General features: G+C 37.2%; 1 protein-coding gene across 14 annotated transcripts in view; it reads left to right on the top strand.

Annotated features, from left to right (window-relative positions):
- Positions 1-26,398, top strand: part of cdc42bpa (CDC42 binding protein kinase alpha) — a 174,841-nt gene that overhangs the window by 51,715 nt on the left and 96,728 nt on the right. For all 14 annotated transcript variants that reach the window (XM_062972916.1, XM_062972902.1, XM_016990695.2 and 11 more), the window contains exons 3-5: positions 1,482-1,565; positions 4,151-4,246; positions 4,988-5,136. In XM_062972916.1, the coding sequence (XP_062828986.1) occupies positions 1,482-1,565; positions 4,151-4,246; positions 4,988-5,136 (329 nt within the window). The remainder of the gene's footprint in view (positions 1-1,481; positions 1,566-4,150; positions 4,247-4,987; positions 5,137-26,398) is intronic.

Genomic DNA, 26,398 nt, shown 5'->3' with positions numbered 1-26,398 from the left:
ACACTTACTTCCACTAAGGAGTTTGTGGCTCTGCTGTAGCACTTCAATTGTGGATAATGATCCTACTGCCTTCCATTTGTGAGCAATTAGCTCATGGAGGTAGCTCCCTTTTTAAGGATTGCTAGCTACTTGGAGAACTCATTAAGGGTAATTACAAAAACCAAGAGAGATCTAATTTATCATTTAAGCCATGTGGATGGACTGTATGTAATTTAAATATCCAAAAGGCTTCCCTCTGTAGTAAAATCCTTTTTATGTCCCCATGGGGTTTTATGGTGATCCTTTCTAGAGCACAGAATCTAAAGCTTGTATAGGAGTGCGATTTCTCTAAAAAATGTGAATAAAGAATGGAAAACTGGTACAAAATGTTTTTCAGTTGGTATCTAACCCCCACACAGTTGGCTAAATATTATAAGAACCAAAAGAAGAAGTGCTAGAAATGTGGTGATAAATTGGGGACCTTTTACCACGCATGGTGGGACTGTAAGGAGGTGAAGGGTTTCTGGAAGAAAATCCACGAACACTCCCAAAAAATATTAAGGATATAATATGATTTCAAACCGGAATATTTCTTGCTTAACATAACAGATTTTGAGTTAGGAAGGAAAAAAGGCATTATCTTATTTTATATAATGGCAGCGGCAAGGACTCTGGTGGCTCAGAGGTGGCACACCAAAGATATTCTGACCGTTGACAACTGGATTTTAAAACGAAGGGAATTTATGGACTTGGACTCAATGACATTCCTGCTGCAAGAGCAGAATAGAAGACGTAAAACGGACTGGTCACTAGTTAAAACCTACTTCCAGGAAAAATGGCAGATAAGTTTTGATTAGTCTTCTCTGACAACGTTATGAATGGAGAAGACTGAAAATTAGATGAACAAGAGTGTGAAAGGTAACAAGATTATACAGTATAGTAAGGAGAAAAGGTATAATAACAATCCCTGTGGAATGGACCAATAAAGATTATTTTAAAAAAACAAACATGTTGATCCAAGAAGGTCTGTAAAGCAAGTGAGACTTTTCAAGACCCTGGAAAATTAGGGCATGTACCACAGAGCAATAATCCATCAGCAGTTGTGAGATATAGTTTTTTGTTTGCATTATGATTTAGTATACTATAACTGTAGTCAGAAAATTATTCAAAAGAAGGATCTGGTAACTTGAGCTATATCTTTCTATAGAGTTTTCACAGATATATTGTTATCTCAGTTTGAGGAAATTTAGTCAAGCTATAACTAATCATGTTTCTGATAATTTTTATCACTTACTGTTTTATAATTTATATCTTGCCTTTATCCCACTATGGTTACAAAATATATTGAAATAAAATACATCTATAATACTATATTTTTCAATATGCATAGTAAAATCTGAAATCATTTTGGTGTCATTTGCAGTAAGACTGTGAAAACGAACTGTCTTGGAAATCTTTTGCAGTATACAAATATCTTTCTAAAATGCATTTTAATTTTATAGGTTGCAGTGGTGAAATTGAAAAATGCAGATAAAGTATTTGCCATGAAAATATTAAATAAATGGGAGATGCTGAAAAGAGCTGAGGTAAGGTTCAAGGAATGCATATTCAAGTTACTGCAAAAATTAGTTTGTTTAATAGACAAACTAAATGTGTTCAACCAGGTTTATTGCTTATTGCAGAAGCCGATCTTGAAATGCTTGAGATAATAAACAGCATGGGCCTATCACACTTCATTTTTTAGAATTTCCTTCTATTTTTGCATGATACTTGTTACTAATTTGGTAAAAGACATTTACAAACTTATATTGAAGTTTCAGCATCTTTTTAAAATGCTTATTTTGTTCTTCAAAAATGTTTAAATGTGGGACTAAACTCTGCAACTAAGGAAACTGAAAATGTGCTTGCATCCTAAATACGGATAATTCAAATTACTATCTACTGTTGTTTGGATCCAAGAAAGGCAGTATGTATTCAGAACCAGGTTTCCAGGCATAAATATTTTGCTGTCTTGTGAACCATTTTCCCTGAAGGGGTGGATGCACATAGCTTCTGTTACTTGGTCTCCACATTAAGTACCCAGTGTTGCATCCTTGGGTCATGTTACAAGATTGCAATAATGTGTTCAGTACTGAACAGATGGCTAGGGGTGCCAGTTTTAGCAATGCTGATCACCTATTTGGGGAAGTTAAGAAAATTGCATTTGCTCCACTCCTTTTAATAGTTCGGTTCTTTAACAGCAAACTACACTGCCATCTATTGAGGTGATCCCAATAGATAGCTCCTTACTTGTGGCTAGAAATGCATCTATTTCCAGTATCTTTGGACTAAGATATGACTGATAAGGCCAAAATTTTCTTTTTGCTGGATTTCAACTTTCACATGTAGCCTTAAAGTTTCCATAATGCTTATTTTAGATTAGTATAAAAAAACTGAAGCAAAAATGTATTACTTTAAAGTCCAAAACAACAACGTAGCTGAAATATATGCTTAAATGTATAATATCTGTTGCCTGTATTATAGAAATATATTCTTGGAGAAAATATGATAATGTGGTGCACTCTACACATTTATGGTTTTGTTACCTGAGTGTGGCATCTGATAAAATTTAGTGACTAGATTCTAGAGAAAATGTAGTCACAAATAGTTTCTCAAGTTGTACAACTTGAATAGGCTCTGTAAACCTTCTTCATTGGTAATGATTCTTTGCTTTCTAAAGATAAAAAAGGAATTTAGATTCTGACAGTCCAATGGTTCGCTTCAGAAACACTTTTGTTCTGTAAATAGATACTTTGAATGGAGCACATGAGCATATCCAGCTACCTTTTCCTGTAACTAGAGTTATCTGTTCCATCCAGTATTGACTTTCTCCCTTTCCAGTCTTTTCAGGACCTTAATGAGATGCCTAGAATATGAAGCAAATGGTCTGCTATTGATCTATCAGCCTTCCTTAATTGTATCATTAATATCACTACATCAGTAGCCTGGGATTATATACAGTACAGAAACAAAATTTCAGTAATAAAGAGAAAATGTTTTTCCTAAGACTAAGAAAATGTCAGAAATTTCATAAAGCAGGATCTAAATGAAGAAAAGCTTAAATGATTGTATAGTTTAGAAGCTTTTAATATTAATACAGCATTGATGGTCTAACTTTAAAAGAATAATATCCTCTTCATAGTCGTGATCAAAGAACACTATTAATCTCTTCTAGCTATATGCAACAAATTACATTTATCTGTTTTTTGTGTAATGTGTATAGGCCAAACCTCCTCTATAGATATAGAATGTATACATATACATATAGTTTTAACTTATGCTTAGACAGTTCTTCTGCACTGCACCAGATTTTCCATCTAATCAAAAAGGCAGCCCAGATAAGTAATCTTTTTTCAAATATAAGCGAAAAAATGCAAAAATACTGTTTAATTTCTTCACATATATTGAAGTTCATTCCAGAAAGCTATATATATATAACTTCCCGTATAGCTACAGGAATTATAATGCTCCTGGAAGCTTTTAAGAACTTTCTGGAGAAAGTCTAACCTATTAACTATTCAGCTCCTATTAACTATTCAGCTCTAAGGAGTTGATTAGAGCAGGACCTTTTGTATTCAGGACCTCTTTCTGACCAAGACATTTTGTGTAACTTATTAGGGGGGGGGGGGGTTATAATGTCTAAATTGGAAATAATGGTACAAAACAATGTTTTAGGATACAAGTGCTTAACATTAAATTTAAAACTTATTTTTTACCTCATTTGTACCTACTGCCATGCTGACAGATTCCTCCTGTTCTAAATTTCTCTGGAAACTCACCTGTTGGGATCCTGTTTTGCTGTACATTTCTTAGAGTCTTCTATATGATCTACTTAGAGTCTTCATTGTATGAGCTACTATACGTATAAACTGTAACCCATTATTCCAGTCTATACCCCATGGTAATAAGAATAAGGATTTTTGCAGCAGTGTTACTCAACCAGGTTTCTCAGTTCCCTGAGATCTGATACCTGCTTAACTGCCCCTGGTTGTAATGAGTTGTAGAAGAACCCACAATTGCACAATTCTGGTCTAGAGGTAAAAGCAATTGTACAATCTGTGTTGCCCCTTCAAACCTCTGGCTTTAAATGAAACTGGTGTTTTCCCTAAAACACAATTTTTCTACCCTTCAGACAGCTTGTTTTCGAGAAGAAAGGGATGTATTAGTGAACGGAGACAACCAATGGATTACAACATTGCACTATGCCTTCCAGGATGAAAACTATTTAGTAAGTTTTAAAGGCCATTTTCATGTACAGTATTTGCTGTGTTTTAATTCTGTTTTAGCACACTTGTTACTACAGTATTTAATTGCTTTTTAAATTTTTGTAAATTTTAAACTGTTTAGTGTGGGTAGATGTCAGCTGCCTTGAGTCCCCATGGGGAGAAAGGTGGGATATAAATAAAGATGATGATGATGATGATGAGTAGAAGAAGAAGAAGACATTTTGTTTTCTTAATGTGTTGTGTTGAACAGTTGTGTGTGCTCTTCTAAAGTTTGTAAATCTCTTTAGATCTCCAAAATCCAAATATATCCAATGTTTTGCGACTGAATTCCATGGGATTGATACCAGAATTGACATTTTGTTGGTTTAATAACGTTTCGAGCAGGCTTTCTTCTGTTCCCTTTTAATGCTGGAAGTAACATTCCTTGTCTAGCACTAACCTTGTCTTCTAGCTATGGGGTTTGAAAATACTCCTATGCACTACTCTCACAATTTGCAGGTAATAAGGAACAATATCAGGAGAACAATGGCTGGAGTGGCTCAGAAAATCCTCTCCCACACCAGGACTTTACTACATTTTTTTTATTGTGGCACTGTTTATGTAGAAGACTGTAGTTCTGCCAAAAGGCAGACACCATTATTGTGGGAGGAGTTGCATATTCTATCACAACTTAGTTGTTTTTGCTGAATATTTGCAACCTTTACTTATGTATTAAATCTTCTTTTTATTTTGTTTTTGCCTAGTACCTGGTTATGGATTATTATGTTGGTGGAGATTTACTTACTTTACTCAGTAAGTTCGAGGACCGATTACCTGAAGAAATGGCTCGTTTTTATTTAGCTGAAATGGTGGTAGCAATTGATTCTGTACATCAGCTACACTATGTGCACAGGTAAATATAATTGTAAAATTTAATCCTTAATGTGAAGCAGCCTTTACTATTTTCACCTTTTTATAGCAATATTCTTGTATTTCATATTTTGTCTCCAACAATTTTAAAGAGCCTACCATGATAGTTCCATTTAAAGAACAATAGAATGCAAACATGAGATCAAGGAGGATGTTCTTGGTAATGTCTGGTAGACTTATGGGGAGAGCTTGTGAAACCAGCTTTCTAAGACTTGCCCTTTCATCAGACTGAGACCTCTCAAAACCAGCCTTGCAGAAGCTTGTTTGATAGAATGTTTAGTAACAGGAATGTTGAGTCAGTTCACCAAATATTTAACACTTCTGTTTTTCTACTGTTCAACTCTAATCTCTTCATGAATGGCAAATTTATATTAATTAGTAATAACAAATTTACTGTAGTAAAGTGATAGCATAAGATATATCAAAAACCACCACATCAAGCTATTGAAATTGATAGAATATACCAGTAAAAAGTATTCATTTTATTAGCATTAGCTTATATATGTTTCTTTGAAACACAGGGATCAATTATGATCAGCCTATAGCTGAATGTTGGCCACCACATTTTCTCATATTGCTTGTCTCAGGCTGACAAAGCCATTGGGTCTCCCCCCCCCCCCTCGGGTAGGTAAGACAATATAAACAAAAAACAAAACAAAAAAACTAACAACAGCAACCCAGGTTGGTTCTTAAGCTGAAAGTTGGAAAAGGTACATTTTTAAATGCAAGGTGTTATTGAATATGCAAGCTTTGGATAGCATAGGAAAGGGTATTTGTTTTGCTGTCTGTGCTCTTGTTAATAAGATTTCACCTCACTTTCTGTCCCTGTGATAATTGGATTTTGGAAATTTTGTTTTGTTGTAGAAACAAGGATTGGTGATAAAGTTTCAGTGGAGACATCTTTTCTCCATTATAACTCTTTCAGGAGTGAATTTCTCTTCCTAGGGATAGATTTCCCTCACTTCCTTTTGTCTCACCCCCGTTCTTCACTATGAATTGTTTGTAATTCAGATATTTGTAACTCTGGGACTGCCTGTATATGTATATGTTCTGTAAACTGTTTGTGAGTCAACTGAGATATAAGATGAAAATATATCAGTGTGGAAGAGCACAGAATTTATGTATGTATGTATGTATGTATTTATTTATTTGCCATATTTATAACCCACCCTTCTCACCTCCTAGGGGACTCATTAATAAAATAGACATATACAGTATATTAAACAATCATTAAAAATCCAGCTGTAGTGTGATTTGCTAAAAGTAAAATCATTATTTTTCATAGAGGCTATAGTTTAATGTCATGGTTTTAGCCCGAAGGGAAAAGACTTACATTACCATTAGGAAAATTCAGGATATATTATTGGAGTTTCAACTTTACGGGGGAATCCTCTTTGCGTGACAGAACCGAAAAAGAGCTTTGAGATTCTTATACTGTCCTCCTATTTACACTTCATTCCTACTTTGCTTGATAGTATATACCAAGTGTTTCTTTTTGGATATTCACTGTCAAGTTGTGTATTTCTTTAATACGAGATGCTTGTTTTAAGATTTTTGTTGAGTTGTTCCAATGCTCAGTTTGAATATATGAGCATTACATTTTCTTGCCTGCTTCCTAGGAGATCAGATGCTTAATGTCAATTGGTTGTGTGACATCCTTTCTTTGGGTATATAAACAGAAGCAGAATGCTTTGTTGGAAGTGATAATTCTACTCTTCCATGGTGCTGGAAAATTTCTCACAGTGGGAATGCCTAACATGGGTGATAGAACACTAACATGATAGTTGTAATGAAGATGGATGTGAGCTGTTCAGTGTTGCTTCAGAGAGCAGGTCTGGAACTACCAGGTAGAAAATGCAAGGAAAGTTTGCCTCTTTGAATAAGTAAGAGAATCTTCCTAGAGATAAGATGAATTCAGCAGTGGGATAAGTTGTTTCAGGAGGTGGAATACTCTCTTTAACTGGACATCAATCAGAAATTGTATTGCATCCTACCTTATGAATCCTTCATGGAGCAGTGTGTAACCAAGATGTCTGAATTCCCTGATCAGTGAACAGAACAAATTGAGGTAGATGAGTACGAATGACAAATACATGTCAGTCTTCTCTTCAATGATGTAATGCCACAGATGCAATGCAGACAATATTTTTAAGAGCAAATAAAACTTGGCAAGAGACTGTAAGCATTGCAGGAAAGCCCATTAGGGAATGGCAGAGTGCTTGGCATGTCAGGGACTAAAATGGAAAAGAAAGCAAATGTAGACCTTCAGTTTGTATGTTCATTGTCAAGGTTACTACAGTAGCTATGACTGAAAATATCTGAGACTTTCCCCTAGAGACGTTTTTGATTTCTGCACTGCCAGTGAAAATCATTCTGTAATATTTTCCATCTTCAAATGTTAAAGCTCTCTAGAGTTAGATTAGCTGTTAGTTAAATTAGATGATTGCAAGCATACTTCTTGTCTTGCTCATACTCCTTTCATAACAGATTCCCATGACTTTCATGGCGTTATTTGTAGCTTTGCCAGTGCAACGGACATCTCTGCTTCATAAATTTTCCCCTTTTATCCAGAATGACAGTTTTTATCACTTGTACTACAGTTAACACAAACCATATTTTTAAGGCATAGTTTTTAAAAAACATTTTAAAACTTTAACAGCAGTATACTTGACCTGCCATTTAAATATGACCTTTTGCTTTTATTTGCAGTTGTAATAGTAGAAACATAGGGAATACACATCTGTATTCTTTTCTGATGAAGAAACTGGGAGCTGTCCTATTTCAGGGAAGTGTTTTAGATATATCAAGCAAGCATGCTTGTGTGGAAATGTGAAGAATTTTCCATTAGACAGTTGTGCCAACTATTGCCAGAAGTAATTGATATTCTCACAAAGCTGCATTGCTATATGTGGATATGGTGCTTTACTCTTATTGCTCCAGAATATTCAATGTGTCCTGGTTTTTTATGTGTTCAAAACATATTTGAATGACCTTTAAACCTTTTCAAAGAGGATCTCAAGAAAAGCTATAAATAAAACAAGCAGCATGAAATACTTGGTTTTTTTTAGTAGTTTAATAAATTCATTTTGCGAGAAAGTCATCAAAACAAATGAATCTTTGGTCTGTAATGAGGAATCCCAGACAATAACATATTTCACAGATATGATGATTAGATATAGAGATATACCTGTCAGCAACATTTTGCAAAAAAGGAAATGTGTGGGCAGGACTGACAGAACTAAGGCTATATTTGCATCCCCCATTTCAAATGAATAAGTGTATGCCGATGTATTGAGTGGATTGTGCTCCAAGCCACTAGTATTCTGTTGAAAATACACCTTTTAAAGATATTATGTTAGTTGAAAGAAAATTTATCATTAAATAATGGCATTTTATAAGGGAGGAGTAAATGAAAGTGAAATTAAAATGTAAGTTATTATTTGATCAGAAGTTAGGAAAGCATAACAAAGTTAGCTTGTTGAGCCAGATTATCTGTCACCAGGAAATGGCCGGGCATTTCCCATTAATTGGCTTACATAGTTTGGTTTGCAAAGTGTGACATTGCAGATACTGGTGCAGCTCTCAGCATCCAATGTAATTCGTCAGGCTATCAACAGTAGAAGAAGCAGTCTAACAACTTTTGGAGGGTTGTACTTTGCCTGGCTGTAAGAGATAGATAGGTAGGTAGGTAGATCGATAACCCTTAACAGTGATTTATTCTGAAATAGTCATAGAAGGTATTTATTTCCACACTTAGTCATTAGAAAACAGAATTTCTTTAAAAAGTGCTTCTCGTAATTATTCTTCCTTTTTACTTTTGAGTTATAGATATGGAAAGGATAAACATAAGTAAATTCTTAATTCCTTGCTGCGTTTATGGTTTGCTAAAAATGACATCTGTGTTTTGGTTGGAAATCAAATGTATTTAGATTTTTTAGATAAAATAAGAGCTTTTAGTGAAATAAAATGTTGAGATAGGTAAGCCTGTATGTGAAGAAATTAAATTCTTGTTGAAGATACTGTAATTTATACGAAAACTATTTAATATTAATATAAATACTGTATGAAATGAAGTTTCATTGTGCGATTGACATTCCTGCTCAGAGTTAACATTTAAATGCCTAGTTTGCTTCCCTCCTCTGTTGAAATGTATATAGAGTCTCGCTTATCCAACCTTCGCTTATCCAATGTTCTGTATTATCCAACGCAGTCGGCCTTTTAGTAGTCAGTGTTTTTGTAGTCAATATTTTCAATACATTGCAAATTTTGGTGCTAAATTCATAAATACAGTAATTACTGCATAATGTTACCGTGTATTGAACAGCTTTTTCTGTCAATTTGTTGTAAAACATGGTGTTTTGGTCCTTAAATTTGTAAAATCATAACATTTACTAGGCTTTTCCTTAACCCCTCCTTATTATCTAACATTTTCACTTATCCAATGTTCTGCCAGCCCGTTTATGTTGGATAAGTGGGACTCTACTGTACTTAAGTATCATCTTCAAATAATTATTCAGCTTGTACCTCAGAATCCTTTGCATAATGAATTTTATGTACTCTGGCTTTGATGATGGAATGGCTGTTTTTAATTTGCTGGATCAGTAATGTGCTATCTTCTGAGAATGTCTGGTTTTCCATGATCATTAAGTTGAGAGCACATTTGGAGCAAATGGAAATAGAAAAGTAAGAAACATCTTTTATGTTTTTGAGTAGTTTTGCATGTGGTATGAAAGTAGGAGTTTTCCAAAGCGCCTTTGAGTGAATAAGACCACCAGACATGTAACCCTGGTTACAAAATTGTACTGCACTTTCTCATTGCTCCTCACTCTATATGTCTTAGTACTTTAATGGAACCCTAGTTCGTCCCCTGCCCTGATTTTACTTACGGACCCTTTTAAAGTCCTTGCACTAGTGACCCTCTGTTATATGTGCAATTGATGCTAAGTTTTAAGAAAATTTTATATAATATGCATATTTTACTGCTGTTAACTACTGTTTTAAACCACTGTTTTTATGTAAAGTTATGTTGTTGTGTTGGGCTTGTCCCTGTTGTAAGCCACCCCGAGTCCCTTTGGGGAGATGGTTGTGGGATACAAAAATAAAGTTGTTATTATTATTATTATTATTATTATTATTATAGGATATAATTGTCGGGAGCCCCAGTGGCGAAGTGTGTTAAAGCACTGAGCTGCTGAACTTGCAGACCGAAAGGTCCCAGGTTCAAACCCAGGGAGCAGCGTGAGTGGCCACTGATAGCTCCAGCTTCTTCCAACCTAGCAGTTCGAAAACATGCCAGTGTGAGTAGACCAATAGGTACTGCTCCGGCGGGAAGGTAACAGCGCTCCATGCAGTCATGCCAGCCACATGATCTTGGAGGTGTCTACGAACAATGCCGGCTTTTCGGCTTAGAAATGGAGATGAGCACCAACCCCCAGAGTCAGACATGACTGGACTTAATGTCAGGGGAAACCTTTACCTTTATCTAGGATATAATTGTCAGTTTGTAGTTGAAACACGCTGGCAATTGTGTCTACACTGCAACAAACAGTATCAAAAACAACTTACTTTAAGAATTGAAGTAATAAGTTCTAACTAGAAAGTGCACGTTTCTGTTTTCTAACTGGTGCTGTAAATCCCATTCTGGGAGAAAGAAGGATATCCAGTAAATAAAAATTATAGTCCTTGAAAAAACTCAGATAGTGATTGTGCTTCAGTCCTGACGTTGCCCATCTGTTTCATCCTGCTAGGACTTTGCTACAAATAATTGTCATCATCATCTTGCAAATATAATTAATTTGCCAGTCAGCACATCTATTGATTGAGAGCTTAAATTTTTCAGGTTCAAGGTGTTATTGTTGGGTTAAAACAAGAATGGGAATATCTTTCAAACAAAGTTTAAATTCAGTTTTTTAAAAGTATTTTGGGGCCTCATTCCACAGTAGCAGGTATACCCAAAGTGGAAAGATTTGTGAAATATTCCAACATACAGTAGTTTTTAAAAAATCTTACTGCTTAATAGCTGAGCATTAGGTCAGTGAATAATTTCAGACTTATAGAATGGGAAAAAACCATGCAATATCTATGAATTGGTGAAGTGATAGTGTCAGATGAAGTGGGTGTTGCCATCTGAGGAATCTCAGCAGGATGAATTGGGAGATTTTAATTTGATGCCTGGCCTTAGTTTTCCTACTACAAGTTTATAAAGTCCCAGGCAGCTTTGAACTTGTTTTTTTAAGTGTAGTATTTTCAAATTCTTTAGAAGACTTTATTCCTTATAAACTAGCCTGGTTTGGCTGCTTATATGTGACTTTATCATACTCATTTTTGCTGTAAGGTGGAGGACTTTTTTCTATATGTTGCCCACTTGGTGGAGTGAGCTTCTGTGGGATCAACCAGGTATTTTGAAACAATGTTTCCACCACCAATTGAGCACTTAGATACTTGTTCACACATTTTTCCACTGCTTAATCGCATCAGTTAACCTTATCATTTCTAGTGAATTGATTGAAATATGTTTTATATCTATTTTGTTAGTTCATTTTATTTTGTTTTGTGAGTTTTAATATTGCAATACCTCAGATTTGGAATGAAAAATAGTATATAAAAGCACTCAGCTAGATCCAGAAGGAAATTTTATATAATGGCCCTTTTATTGTTGTGTATTTTCTGTTGTTTTCTGTCATCCTACTTAGTGCTTCATTTTTTCTTGCAAATTCTTTGTACACTATGAAATGATAAAGATATGGTTCTTTTTCTTCATGACATCTTCCTTTACTTAATCTATTTTAAGATTTCCCCCCCATTCTTATAAAACAGGATCACCTTTCATTTTTGTTTTTATTAGTGATGAATTTTCCATTACTTTGTCTAAGTCAGTAAAATTGAATTGGAAACATTTCAAAATGAGGTCTTTTACCATTTTGGGATTGTTGAGACACACGATTTTGGTTCCTTCCACAGTAGAACACACTCTTGTAGTATTATTTAAAATGTTGACTTTGAAATACTAGATTTTCCTCTTTGAATCATGTTTAAATGGGAACTCTCCAAAATTAATGAGACTATTTTAATAGGCATATGTATGTAATATATATTTCCAAGTATTCCCTATAGCATTGGATCTTGATGGTTTACAGTTACAATTTTCTTCACACATACAGAAGCATATATACAGGGAGGTTACACTATAAGTGTATTCATTCTGTCAGACATGGCCAGCTTTGACTTTGCAAGACCTGAGCAGGGCAGTTGATGACTGGGGTGCTTGGAGGTCTGTCATTCATAGGTTGCTATGAGACCAAGTCAACTTAATAACAAATAGCAATGGCGAAACAGTAAAACAACTTTGTCTATGAATTGTGGAGATATTATTGTGCAAAGATATCATGAGGATGCCTTTTCAGAAAACTATTCTTTTCTGAACAGAAAATTGTTTTTCTGTAAAGAAAACATTGGTTTCTGAGCAAGAAGTTTGCTTAGCTCAGCACTCAGCAATCAGCTCTAAAACTCAACTGTCTTTTGATATTATGTTATATATAATGGTATTGATTCGAATTGATAAACTATTACTATTACAATATAATTGATCCTTTCCTTATTGAGGACATTATGAATGACTCTCCAGGAGTAGTAGTTGGAATTGTTGTTGTAATTGTTATAAATAAACAAAGCTGAACTGGTTGACACTGTGTTCTCCCTGATGTCATGCCAAAAGATCTGCCGAAGCCTGCTGTTGGGTCAGGTGCAGCTGTGTTTATTTAGTTTGAAAGCTATTAAAAACATTTCATAAATCTTAACGTTTCTTGAGCAGCAGGCAGTAGTGACATTGCTACCCTTATAGTTCATTTGTTTTCTAATAGTAAAATTGGCTAAAATCCATACAGCAAAATCTTAAGGAAGCAAAATAAGTGGTAAGGAAAAATAGCTGGAAAGAAGGCTACCCTGATGGCCAAACTAGATATGTAGTTTCATATAGTTTTCATGTAGTTTCACCTTGCACAATTAATGTTTCTTTTAACAAGTAGCTGGGCCATGAGAGTCACATTGGGACTATGCGAGGATGGATTAGAGCTTTCAGCACATTTTAAAGAGCAGATATACATATGTAGGTGCAATACTGCCCAGCTCATGGGTTTTAATCCAGATTCCACTCAGGCCTACCATGCCTCTTTGTGCTATTAACTAGCATGAATCTCTACTTTTCTCCCCCCTCCCCTGAAAATAAAACCACAAATCCTTGTATAAGCCGTGGTATCAGTCATTTGTCTACCCAGTTATTTTGTTGAGCAGTGAACCTTCTACAAGTGTGTTGATGTGTTTTAGTAATGTGTACAGTGACAACTGTGACATTTTCAGGGCCTTAGAAATTTAAAATTCTACAGTGATCCATCAATTTCTGTATGCAGTACATGTAGCCTTACTATAGAATTTGTACTAAAGATTTATGACAGGCCCCATCCCTACAAGGGATGTGGAAAGGAATGGCACTAAAGGTTGTTTGTTCTCCTCTGTTCTCCTCTAATGGGCAGTAGCTCTTTGCATTTTTAATCAGAAAAAATTGAGGAATCTGCTGAACCCCACTGAACTATGAACATTTTGAGTGAAGATGGGTCATTAGGTCTCATAGCCTGATAAACCTCACAGGATGGTTGTTAGAGGAACATCAGAATATTTTCTAATTCTAAAAATTGCAGCCACATAGTAGTTTCACTTACCATCAGCTCTTTCATTTACACAGATTTAGTGAAATGTAAATGATGCACATTTGATATAGTCGATAGAAAGAGAAGTTGGACTGGAGGAAGGGCGTGTTCTCAAAGTATAAGTCCAGTGCACATTGCTTGCTTGCTCCTTGCACTTCTGGACTTACAGCATGAACAGAAATAGAGTGACTGATAGAGTTTCAGAGGTAATAAATTCCTTGTAGGTGAGTTGATTCCAGCTATCTTGAAAAAGGGATTTATGTTAATATTCCTAAAGAAACCATCTTTTAATTCTAAGGATTTTAGCAGTCATCTTTAGTCACAAATATCCTCAGGCAGTTGGGCATCACATATGTTGGGATATGACTAACTCTATAGATCGATTTCAAATTGGCTACAGGCCTAGATTTGTTGATATGATGCCAGTCAGCTTGCAGCCTTGAAGAATATGGGCATGAATCAAGCAAGATAGTTTATCAGGCAAATACAGTTAACTTCTTAAGTGGAAGAACATGAAGAAGATCAAATTGTGCCACTTCTCTCCTAGCCATTTTATTATGTGACTCCTATTCCATTGCCTTTTAAAACAGTTACTATATTAAAATGAGTCCCACCCATGAGAGAAAAGTGGGAGAAAATAGTAATAATAATAATAATAATAATAATAACAACAACAACAACAACAACAACTATCTGCCAACTGCAAAAGGCCACCCTACTGGGATCTGCACGCATCATCCGAAAATACATCACACAGTCCTAGACACTTGGGAAGTGTTCGACTTGTGATTTTGTGAAACGAAATCCAGCATATCTATCTTGTTTGCTGTGTCATACTATGTCTTTGTGTCAATCTATAATAATAATAATAATACATGACCTGGCCATTTTCTGAGAGAGCTATTGTAGAGATCACTATTGCATAGAGAAAAGTCCAGCAAATAGGTCTTGCTGTAAGTTTTTTAAACTTTACTTGTTTTGGGGAAAATAGCCTTGGGAACATCTCAAGTATTAATTTCAAGAGCTCTTATGCGCTAGAAATTCCTGGAAACTCTCCCTATTTTTTTTTTTTCGTGTCAGGAGCAACCGGAGTTGCTTCTGGAATGAGAGAATTGGCCGTCTGCAAGGACGTTGCCCAGGGGATGCCCGGATGTTTTACCATCCTTGTGGGAGGCTTCTCTCATGTCCCCGCATGGAGCTGGAGCTGATAGAGGGGGCTTATCCACGCTCTCCCCGGGTGGGATTCGAACCTGGCAGCCTTCAGGTCAGCAACCCAACCTTCAAGTCACAAGGCTTTTATCCCCTAGGCCACTGGAGGCTCCTGACTCTCCTTAAGAGACAAATATAAATTCTTTGTGGAGACTGTTGAACTCCTATTTGGGGCCCTGTTTGGATGGCATACAAATAAGGCCCCAGTTGTCTACACACGTGATGTTGAATCCATACTGAGAGTCATGTACACACAGTTCCTATAACTTAATTAATGTAATACTTCAGACTTTCATCTACTGTTCAAGCTGATGCGGATAGAGGCTCTTTTTTATTAACAAGGTTCTGTTCAAGGTTAAATACTGAACTTTTATTTCATTCAGTTTTTTAAAATACACTATCATTGTTTATGTTCTTTCTAAGAATAATGTTTTTCAGATTAGAGAAAGATTGGAAGTAGATTTTTCACTTGGGTGAATTTGTATCCTTTTCTGAAGCAAGAGGAAAGTATTGCTAATAACAGGTGACTACATATGGTCTTGTATCTCTTTTGAAACAAACTGCTAAAATCGGAAATTCCTCTGACATGCCTTGCTGACAATTTCCTCTTTCAGGAAATGATGGAAGGAAGAAACCACATGATCTGACTGTCTTTGACTAGATCATAAATTACGTTCATTTGACTGTAGCCATGCCTTAAGACTCATTTATTTCAATAGCACTCCCATAAAAGGGTATAAAAAGATTGCAAACCACTTTATTTCTTTTTTCAAATTGTTTGCCCACTTTTTTCTCTTTTCCCAACTCCTGACAGCCTCAAAACAAGTGCAAAAAGAAGTGATGTAATTAAATCACTGTGGTTACCTCTTTCCCCTATAATGAATGTATTTAAAATATGGAATTGCTCTGATGTAAAAGATGGTAGGAATCAGTTTGACTCTTGTCTAATCTCCATTAGTTGTAGGGCTATTTGTTTTCTTTTTAACAGCTTAAATTTTGAATGGTATGCCAAAATAGGATAGTGTAAAAGGTATCTAATCATTTAGTACAAAGTAAAAGAGGTGAATCTCTCTCTCTCTCTCTCTCTCTCTCTCTCTCTCTCTCTCTCTATATATATATATATATATATATATATATATATACACACACACACACACACACACACACACACACACACACCTACACCTACATATATGTATGAATACAGTAGTGAGATTACAGTATCGGGAAGCAATTTACATTAGAACAGCTGAACATATTTTGGATTCTTCTATAGCCTCTCCTTTCAGGATTCCTTTGACAGATGGTGCATACAGATGGATGTGACATTCTTAAGGAGATTACTCTTTCTACTCCTTTACCAGCCAGGGACTCCTACTACCACATAGATGTAAAGGCTGTCTCATGAATTAACGTTACTTAACAGACCTTATTTAATCTTTAGATCATGCTATAGGCCTCTATTAGTGGCATTAGCATTCTTATATTTTTACCAAATAGGGTTGTTTTGGATTTTAACTATTGCTACCTACCAGCTTTCACAATGCAGTGTTCTCTCACCCTTCCATTTTTTTATGTGGCCATTACCAGATTAACCAGGAAATTATATTCACACTGGAAAGGAAGACATTTCTAATTACCTTGAGTTGCTATATTGTGAAATAGATGTGGGGGTTTTTTGGAGTTTTTTTTAGGTTTCAGAGGTAAGCTCTGTGAAATTTGTTTACAAAACATGCCCTTTCCTCTGGAATGGCAGGCTAATAGGTTGAATTCACCAGGTGCAGGATTAGTGAGACAAGAGAGAGTTGCCTGTGTCCCTGTCTTTCATTTTACAGCATGCTATCATATTGTTTCCATACTAAAAAATAAATACAAAGCCCATATTTGTATCAATATATTTCTTCTTAATCATCCTCATCAAGAGGCTTAGCCTCATGTAAAGGCTAAGTTTTTAAGAACCAGCATTTTAAAATCTGCAATATAGCATGGAAACTGTAACTCCAAAGCTGTGATCCTTTAAATTGCTGGATCAAATGGGCAAGTCCCCTGCTGCATTTATTGGTTTAAAGTTTCCTTTGAGGAATGCAAAGCTAGCATAAAAAACACCAAGCAGGGTGATGGAATAAAAAATAGTGAGTAGTTACACACATTTGAAATACAAGAATATTTCCATCCTCCAATCAGGCCTGCTGCTTTACCGATGAGTATTATACTGTATTGCAGAGCGTTAAATCAGAGATGGTTGTGGTTCAATATGTTATTTCCATTCTTGAAGAAAAGAATTATAATCATTTATTCTTACTTGCAGAATAATACTACAGTAGACTTTGAGTGTTAATATAATTGACTCCTGACACTTAAGGTCAGTGGAAACTTAAATTTAAAATAAAGAATAAGTTTGTTGAAATATAGAGAATCGTACTGGGCCTGAAAGTTCATGCAATGCCTTTAATAGTTGAAGTAGGTTGCTTTCTTGTGTATTTTCATTTAAGTCTTGTGTGTTTATTTTAAATTATTTATAGCTGATTCTTTACCAAATTATCAAATAATTTATCTGGTCAAGCACAAGAATTTTATTTTGTTTAGCATCCACTTAGACTATGGAATAGTCTCATCCTCCAAGGTCTTATTTGTCCAGTCACTTATGTGATATCTATGATTGTTGCTGTCTTGCTAAATTGAAAGTTATGTTTCAACTGATTTTAGATTCCTTTATTTGGGATTTTATTGCTAGTGGCCTATGATGTTTTTTTTTAGTCCTCTTGAAGGCTGAAGAGTGGAAAGAAGGGATATGCACAGTTTCAATGGATATAATAATAATAGGATTTGTATCTAATTGTGGAAATACCCTCCTTTTGTGGTACATTTGAAACTAAAACTGCAGTTTCTATCTGGCCTGTTAGCCATTTTATTTTATTTTTATTATATTCACTACCTCTACTGTTTCAGTTATTGTATTTTTAAGTTTTTTTAATTTTATTTTGTATTTCTATAACTATCTGTTATCCTGATTAACCATATCCCAGTATAGTACTCTGTAGCTTTATAAATCTCCTAAATGTGTATACGAAAAAACAGCAACAAAGAATAGACCAGAACCTATATCAATGTTATTAATGTGAACATTGACTGACATAATTATATTGATACTTTATAGTGTATTTGTGTTGCATAGATTTTGATGCCATCTCATAATAAGTTTTTTTAAGTAAAATTGAGGTCTTTGTTGTGAATGAGTCTTCCAAGGCTGTTAGTGACAATGGTAGGATCAGGAGGGGTAGGAAGACTCCTCGCGAGGAGGGCTCGTTGGAAGACTTACACAGGAAAAGGGTCAGGGAGATACTTGAGGAATCCTCAGATGGGGATTCATTTGTGGATTTGGAAGGGGATTCTGAGGTGGAAATTACTGTTGAGGACCCGGTGGTGGCGGAAGGAGTTGGCATAGACTGGGCACGGGCTCCGGAGGATCTTGGGGAGGAAACTGGGCCCATGGATGCTGAGGACGCAGGAGAAGCTTGGGGTTCTTCAGAAGCAGATCCCACATGGTCTGCCTGGAGGAATGAGGGCAATTTTGCAGGTGTGGACAGGGTTGGGCGTAGGCAGGGCGATTCTGACTCTGATGAGGAACTTGGGATGCTTGATCCTAAGGCGTTGGCTGTTTGGAGCTCGGACTCTGATGAGGAGCTTGGGACACCTGCTCCTAAGGTGTTGGTTGTTTGGACGCCCAAGGAAGCCTAAATAAATTGGGGATTTTTTGGCCATTGTTCTTTGCGTGTGGCAAGGTGTTGTTGGGTGCCATTGGGTTTCCTGTACGTGACTCCGAAGACTGGCTTGGGACTTTGCAACCGATGTAAGTTTGATCCGGGTTATTCTACGACGGAGGGCTGGAACTGTGTGGGTTTTCTCTTTGGACTGCATTGTTATTACTATTTTGCATTAGCTGCCGCTCGCCTTCATCATTTTGGCTCTTTGTGTTATCCCATGACGTGGACTTTGCTGTGATGACTTCACCCTTTGGACCTTGGAACGGAACTTGACTTGGCATATCTCTTCGCTCTCAAACTCGACTTGGCATCATTCCCGTCTCCGTGGCTGACTTCCATTGCTGACCGCTGGCTCCGTCCTCGGCTCTGACACTGTTCTCCAACCCTGACTCTGAACCGGCTTGACTTCGCTACGATGCTTCGTTCTCTTGACATCTGGCTTGGCTTTCGACTCCACAGCGACTTGTCGCTATTGCTTCAGCATTTTCCAGCTTTGTTTGCCTGCGCCGCTTTTGGTGAAGAACTTTAGCCCGGTTTGGGCTTTCTCTTTAGTTTTGGGCTTTTTGCCGTACTTTTGGGTTTTGGGGAAGTTTTGAGCCTTTGGGACTATTTGCCCTTGTTCGGTTTGCCGTTTTGAGTTTGCCTTGCGATTTTGAGCTGAATTCAAGCACCTTGGTTTTAATCCGGATTATATCTCCGGATAATCCGGATTATATTCCAGTTTGTTCTTTTGACGTTTTCTTCATTTTGACTGCTTATTTACACTGAAGTTTAAGTGTTATAAGCTCTTTGGACAATTTGCTGAGCTTTTTGAGTTGTTTGTTAAATAAACTACACATAGCTCTCAGTTGGTGTCTGACTCTTGACAGTCTTTGTAAGAGCAGTAACCTGATTTTTTGCTGTAATTGTATTGATCATATTTTCTGTAACAAGTGAAAGGAAACAGCTTTTACATTTAAATAATAAAACTAAGATTTGCAACATTTATTTACTGTAAAATAACAATTATCATTTTATGGAAACAGGAAATGGAATTGAAACCTCTGTATGTAATTAAACATTTTAATTCAAGATTAGTCTTGATTAATGAATCGTCAGAGCTTCAAAACATTCTATCCTAATTGTTACAGTCTGTCATGTTTCAGATAAAGATTATTTATCTTAGGATTGTCTACTCTTCGAGCTTTGCAAATTAGATCAGCTAGGCACATTTCTACTAATTTCCCATGGTATTTTGCTGGCGTTCTGAAACATCTAAACTGGGTCTACAGAATGAATTTTACTTTTAATGAAAATAGTTGTTTTTTTTTGCAGCCTTTTACCATGAAACAGTAATTTTTCCACATGACCTAATCAATGATAATTGGTGGCTCAGGTTTGCTGTTTGTTATCCTGATTTTAAAAATCAATCACATGATCGATATTTTTGTAATTGTGATTGAACATCTGGTTTAGACACAACCACACAAAATCCTCATGATTTGTCCTTTCCATTGCTCCAGAATACCAATAGGAACTGAGTAGCATTGTTGAGGGATGCTACATTAGGAGCAAAACCTGAAGCTAGTGAAAATAGTGGTATCCATCCTAGCACTTGAGTTGTAACCTTATAAAATGTAAAAATGAAGATGAGAATAAAGGCTACCTATCAGCATTAATCATAGGACTCTTTTAGAGCTGCAATATTTATTCAGCAATGCACAGTACTGACATCTAAGAGAAGCAAATGTTGTAACCACGTTGCGGTTTCATTGCATTTATTAAAAACAAATAAACCATTATTGCATTATGAATTGTCATATTTTTGTTCTTATAAATTTTAAATAAAGTTTAAATAATTTTAAATATTTGAAATATACTATAATACTTTTTTCATTCTTTTGTTTTTTAAGTAATGATTTTCAGTGCCTGTTCACATCTTCTATTTTGAATTTTCCTGAGTCTAGAGAACAATAGTATTGGGTTTTTGTGTGGTTTTTGTGTCTAGACCAGATGTGCATTTTCTTCTTACAACAGTTAGCAGACTATTCATGACCTAAAACAAAGTAGTATGGTAAAAGCTGGATAACAGCAAAGAAAACTCGGAAGAAATTGAAATGTTCAACAGAAAAAGCCTAGTAGAGCAAAGAAAAGAGAAGCGGAATATGTGTTGTTCACAAGGAAGATTTAAGTTCTGAAGTAGGGTGGGAAAGGGGTTGGCAGTCTTCAGCAGGATGTTTCATGGTAGGTGATGGCAAACGGAAAGTGCTGAACTATTACATAAAGCAATCAAAATAATTTCTGGATTGAGCACAGCTAGCTCTTTCAATTCATCTACTCTTCCATTTCACATGTATGTATGTTTGAATTATTTATATGCTACCTTTTCCCAACATGGGATCCATATTTTCCACATCATTGTACATACTCAAATTATTTTGGTTAATTCTTAATCAGAGGTAAGAACCTTAGTATTTAATAGAGTTTACTTCCAACTAACTATATAAAGGATTGTAGTGCACATATGTTTTATATCGGGTTTTAATCAATTCACTTGTTTAAAATTATTGCACTAAATATAATAGAGTAAAATAATTTATATGTTCACAACTTTTAGGTTGTTCACAAATGGTAAGGAAGTACATATATAGTATATATATAATAGGAGGTATTGAACAAAAAGCTAGAATTATATATACCGTATATATTCGAAGCCCTTATTTATGAGCTGAAAAAGCCTCCCCTGGCTTATAATCAGGTCTGGGTCAAGCCAGCAGCTGCGCCTGGAGGCTGTTTTGTTTTTGTTTTGTTTTTGTTTTTTACTTTTTTAATTAGTTTTCTTAAAATACATCAAATACATCAGTACCTTCCATTCTCTTTTATATCACACTTAATTCATTGCATCAACTATATATGTATATATATCTTGTATGTTGTTTTATTCACTTTTATTCACCTCTGTGCCCCCCCCCTCCCGCCCAGAGGCTGTTGCTTGCAATATATGATATATTTATCTCTCATCTTGTCCTCCCTTATCAGTGTTTTCTTTTCCAAAGCTTCCCTCGCTCTTAACCAAGGGAATATTTTGAAAAGGGAAATAAGCCCTTGCAAGTCAGGAAGAATTATATATATATATATATATATATATATATATATATATATATAAAACCATCAATCTTATAAAAGCATTTTCTCCTGAAATATTTATTAATCTCTGCTATAGATATATAGGCATTTCCCCCTGCAAGCCTTTGCAATTCCTATGTACCTTTATATTTGTATCTATCTATCTATCTACATTAATTTTATCTATGAATTTCCCCCTCATATGTTGCAAGTCTTTGCAAATCCTATAAACATATAGATATCTAGAGATTTCAATGTACCTGTATATCTGTATCTATGTGTATACATTATTTTATATATGAATTTTCACCTCACATGTTTGCAAGTCTTTGCAAATCCTATACAGATATAATTATCTATATATAGAGAGATGTCCAGATATATGAATATAGATATGTAGGGCTTGCAAATTTTGCAGGGGAAATGCATATACACAAACACACAATATAGAGATGTCTAGATAGATATAAATATATAGGGCTTACAAATATTGCTTGAGGGAAATGCACACATATATATAGAGAGAGGATTTGCAAATGTTTCAGGGGGAAATGCATATGTGAAATTAGTATATATAATTATAGATCTATATCTAGCTCTGCATTGTTTGTGTAGGCATTAAATGTTTGCCTGTTACTATGTTGGAAGCTGGGCTGAGTCCCCATGGGGAGATAGGGCAGGTTACAAATGAAGTTATTATTGTTGTTGTTGTTATTATTATTATTATTATTATTATTATGTTATTGTTAATACCATATTATTTTTGTTGACCCTACTTTTCTACTTACAGACTAGATTACTGTTTTTCTTTGAAATACGGTAAATATTGAAAAACCTTTAACCTACTGATGCCTCAATATAATTTCATTGGGATCTATTTTCATTTTGAAATTTACCAGTAACTGCTGCATTTTCCACACTCGGCTTATACTCAAGTCAATAAGTTTCCCCAGTTTTTTGTGGTAAAATTAGGTGCCTTGGCTTATATTAGGGTCGGCTTATACTCGAGTATATCCGGTACATTGTCATACATTTTCTCCTTTTGCTTTCCTTCTGTTAACTTCTGTGTATTGAATTAGAGTGGTTTCCAAAAAGCATATTTTGCATATTTTGCCATATTTCACTTTACTTACAAAACCGCCATAATGTATGCTCTCTGTGTGTTTTTTAAGTGAGTAAACTGAGCATATGCAAGGCATGTATAAGTTGGCTTGTGAATGTATGAATGGTAAAACAGCTGCCATTCAGGACTTAATCTTGGATGAAGTAGCAGACCTAGCATGCATCACTGAGACCTGGTTGAATGAGCTGGGGGGGGGGGGGTAAACCTCCACCAGGCTTCAGAGTGCATCAGCAGGTCAGACATGGAGGGCGGGGAGGCGGGGTTGCGGTGCTCTATCGTGATTCCATCATCCTGACCAGGTGCCCTGTTCCGCAATTTTCAGGATTCGAATGTGTCCATCTGAAAGTGGGTAACCAGGACAGTCTGGGGCTTCTACTTGTGTACCGACCACCCCGCGACACAGTAGTCTCCCTGCCAGAGCTTGCGAGGGTGATCTCCGACGTGGTGTTGGAGTCTCAGCTTCTTGTTGTGCTGGGAGACTTCAACGTCCACGCGGAGGCCGCCCTGTCTGGCGCAGCTCTGGACTTCATGGCCTCCATGACGACCATGGGATTGTCCCAAGTGATATCAGGGCCTGCCCATGTAGCTGGCCACACTTTGGACCTAGTCTTTGTTGTGGACGGGGGAAATGTTGGTGTGGAAGAGCAAAAAATTATTCCATTGTCATGGACCGATCATCACCTGATCAGCTTTAGACTTACTGTAACCTCTAACCTCCGCAGGGGTGGTGGGCCCATTAAGTTGGTCCGCCCCAGGAGACTTATGGACCCGGATGGATTCCTGACATCTCTTGGGGATTTTCCTGCCATGCTGGTTGACGATCCTGTTGATGTCCTGGTAGATCTCTATAACACGGAGGTCTCTAGGGCAATAGACACGATCGCCCCTGAGCGTCCCCTCTTGTTGCATTGGTCCAAACCAGCCCCCTGGTTCACTGGGGAGCTGGCGGTGATGAAGCGTACGAGGCGGGGGCTAGAGAGCCATTGGCGGAGGACTCGAAGTGTATCCGATCAAACACAGGCTAAAGCCTCTCTTAAGGCATACTCCGTGGCAATGCGCGCAGCCAGAAAGACTTTCTCGACCGTGCACATTGCGTCTGCAACTAATAGACCAAGAGAGTTGTTTCAGGTGGTCAGGGAGCTCCTCCATCCTCCTGAGGGGGAGGGGCCTTCTGATCACCTGACAACCCGATGTGGCGAGTTCACACATCATTTTGCAGACAAAGTCGCTCGAATTCGCTCCGACTTGGGCGCTAACATAAGTGCAGAACCAGGGGATGTAACCGAGGCACCTGTCTGTCAGATTTTACTAGATCCTTGCCCATCTTGGCTTATCAAACTCGCCAGTGGGGGGCTTGCTGATTGGTTTACGGGTATCATCAATGCCTCTTTGCAGCAAGGGCATGTTCCATCTTGTCTTAAAAAGGCAATTGTGAGGCCCATTTTAAAGAAGGCGACTTTAGATTCATTATTATTAAACAACTACCGGCCAATCTCCAACCTCCCATTTTTGGGCAAGGTCCTGGAGAGAGTGGTTGCTTCTCAGCTCCAGGAATTCTTGGTTGAGACCGATTATCTGGATTTGTCACAGTCTGGCTTCAGGCCTGGTTATGGGACTGAAACGGCTTTGGTCGCCTTGGTGGATGACCTCCGCAGAGAACTAGATAGGGGGAGTGCATCCCTTCTGGTTCTTCTGGACATCTCAGCAGCTTTTGATGCCATCGACCATGGTATCCTTCTGGGGCGGCTCTCGGGAATGGGTCTTGGGGGCATTGGTTTGCAGTGGCTCTGCTCCTTCCTGGGGGATCGTACCCAGATGGTGAAGCTGGGGGACACCTGCTTGGACCCCTGGCCTTTGACCTGTGGGGTCCCGCAAGGTTCCATTCTCTCCCCCATGCTTTTCAACATCTACATGAAACCGCTAGGAGAGGTCATCCGGGGTTTTGGAGTTCGATGCCATCTTTATGCAGATGACACCCAACTCTACTACTCTTTTCCACCAAACTCCAAGGAAGCCGCTCAGACCCTAAACTGGTGCCTGGAAGCTGTGTCAAACTGGATGAGGGCTAACAAGTTGAAGCTTAATCCAGACAAGACAGAGGCCCTCCTGGTCAGTCGTAGGACCAATCGGGGTATTGGGTGGCAACCTGTGCTCGACGGGGTTGCACTCCCCCTGAAGGCACAGGTCCGCAGTCTGGGGGTCCTCCTGGATTCATCTCTGGCGCTTGATGCCCAGGTGTCGGCGGTGGCCAGGAGGGCCTTTGCACATTTAAAACTTGTGCGCCAGCTGCGACCCTACCTCGAGAAGTCTGACTTGGCCACGGTGGTCCATGCCTTAGTTACATCCAGACTGGATTACTGCAATGCTCTCTACGTGGGGCTGCCCCTGAAGACGGCCCGGAAACTCCAACTGGTTCAAAGATCGGCAGCCAGATTTCTAACGGGAGCTGGCTATAGGGAGCACACAATGCCCCTATTAAAGCAGCTCCACTGGCTGCCGATAAACTGCCGGGCCCAATTCAAGGTGCAGGTTTTGATCTATAAAGCCCTATACGGCTCGGGCCCTACCTATCTCCGTGATCGCATCTCCTCCTATGATCCAGTGCGGACCTTGAGATCTTCCGGGGAGGCTCTTCTTGCGCTCCCACCACCGTCTCAAGTGCGGCTGGTGGGGACAAGGGAAACGAGCCTTCTCAGCAGTGGCCCCCCAGCTCTGGAATGCACTGCCAAAAGAGATCAGGCAATCCCCTATATTATCCAATTTCCGTAAGGAACTGAAGACCTGGTGGTGTCGGCAGGTTTTTAGTAATTACATTGGACTACCGCCGATTTCTGAGCCTGAATATATTTCACAAGATTTCCCTAGCCTAAAATGATACATTTTAATATATTGGGTTTATGGTTCCCGTCCCCTTGATCTGGTCATGTTAGTGTGATTTATTGTTATAATTGTATTATTTCACTTTGTTTAATAATGTGTATTATGTTGTTATGTAATGTTTGTGTTGCTTTTATTACTGTAAACCGCCCTGAGTCCCATCTGGGAGATAGGGCGGTATATAAATAAAGTTTTTATTATTATTATTATTATTATTATTATTATTATTATTATTATTATTATATTGTGTACTATTCTATGCTTTGTTAGCATTTAAAGTTAATTCTAAAAGCCTAATACAAAAAGGCAGGTAACTTCAGTATTAAGAAATAAAATAAGAGAAGACAATTTTATTTTAAGAGATCATTCATGAGGTTTGTGTGTACATGAGTTGTGGTATTGTTGTTGTTTTTACTAAAACTTGAGGGACCCAAAATCCTAAATGTGCATCATAGATCACTGGAA

The sequence above is a fragment of the Anolis carolinensis genome, chromosome 1 (assembly GCF_035594765.1).
Source record: "Anolis carolinensis isolate JA03-04 chromosome 1, rAnoCar3.1.pri, whole genome shotgun sequence".
Lineage (NCBI taxonomy): Eukaryota > Metazoa > Chordata > Lepidosauria > Squamata > Dactyloidae > Anolis > Anolis carolinensis.
Note: the sequence above shows the minus strand (reverse complement) of the source record. Positions and strands in the feature narration are given on the sequence as shown.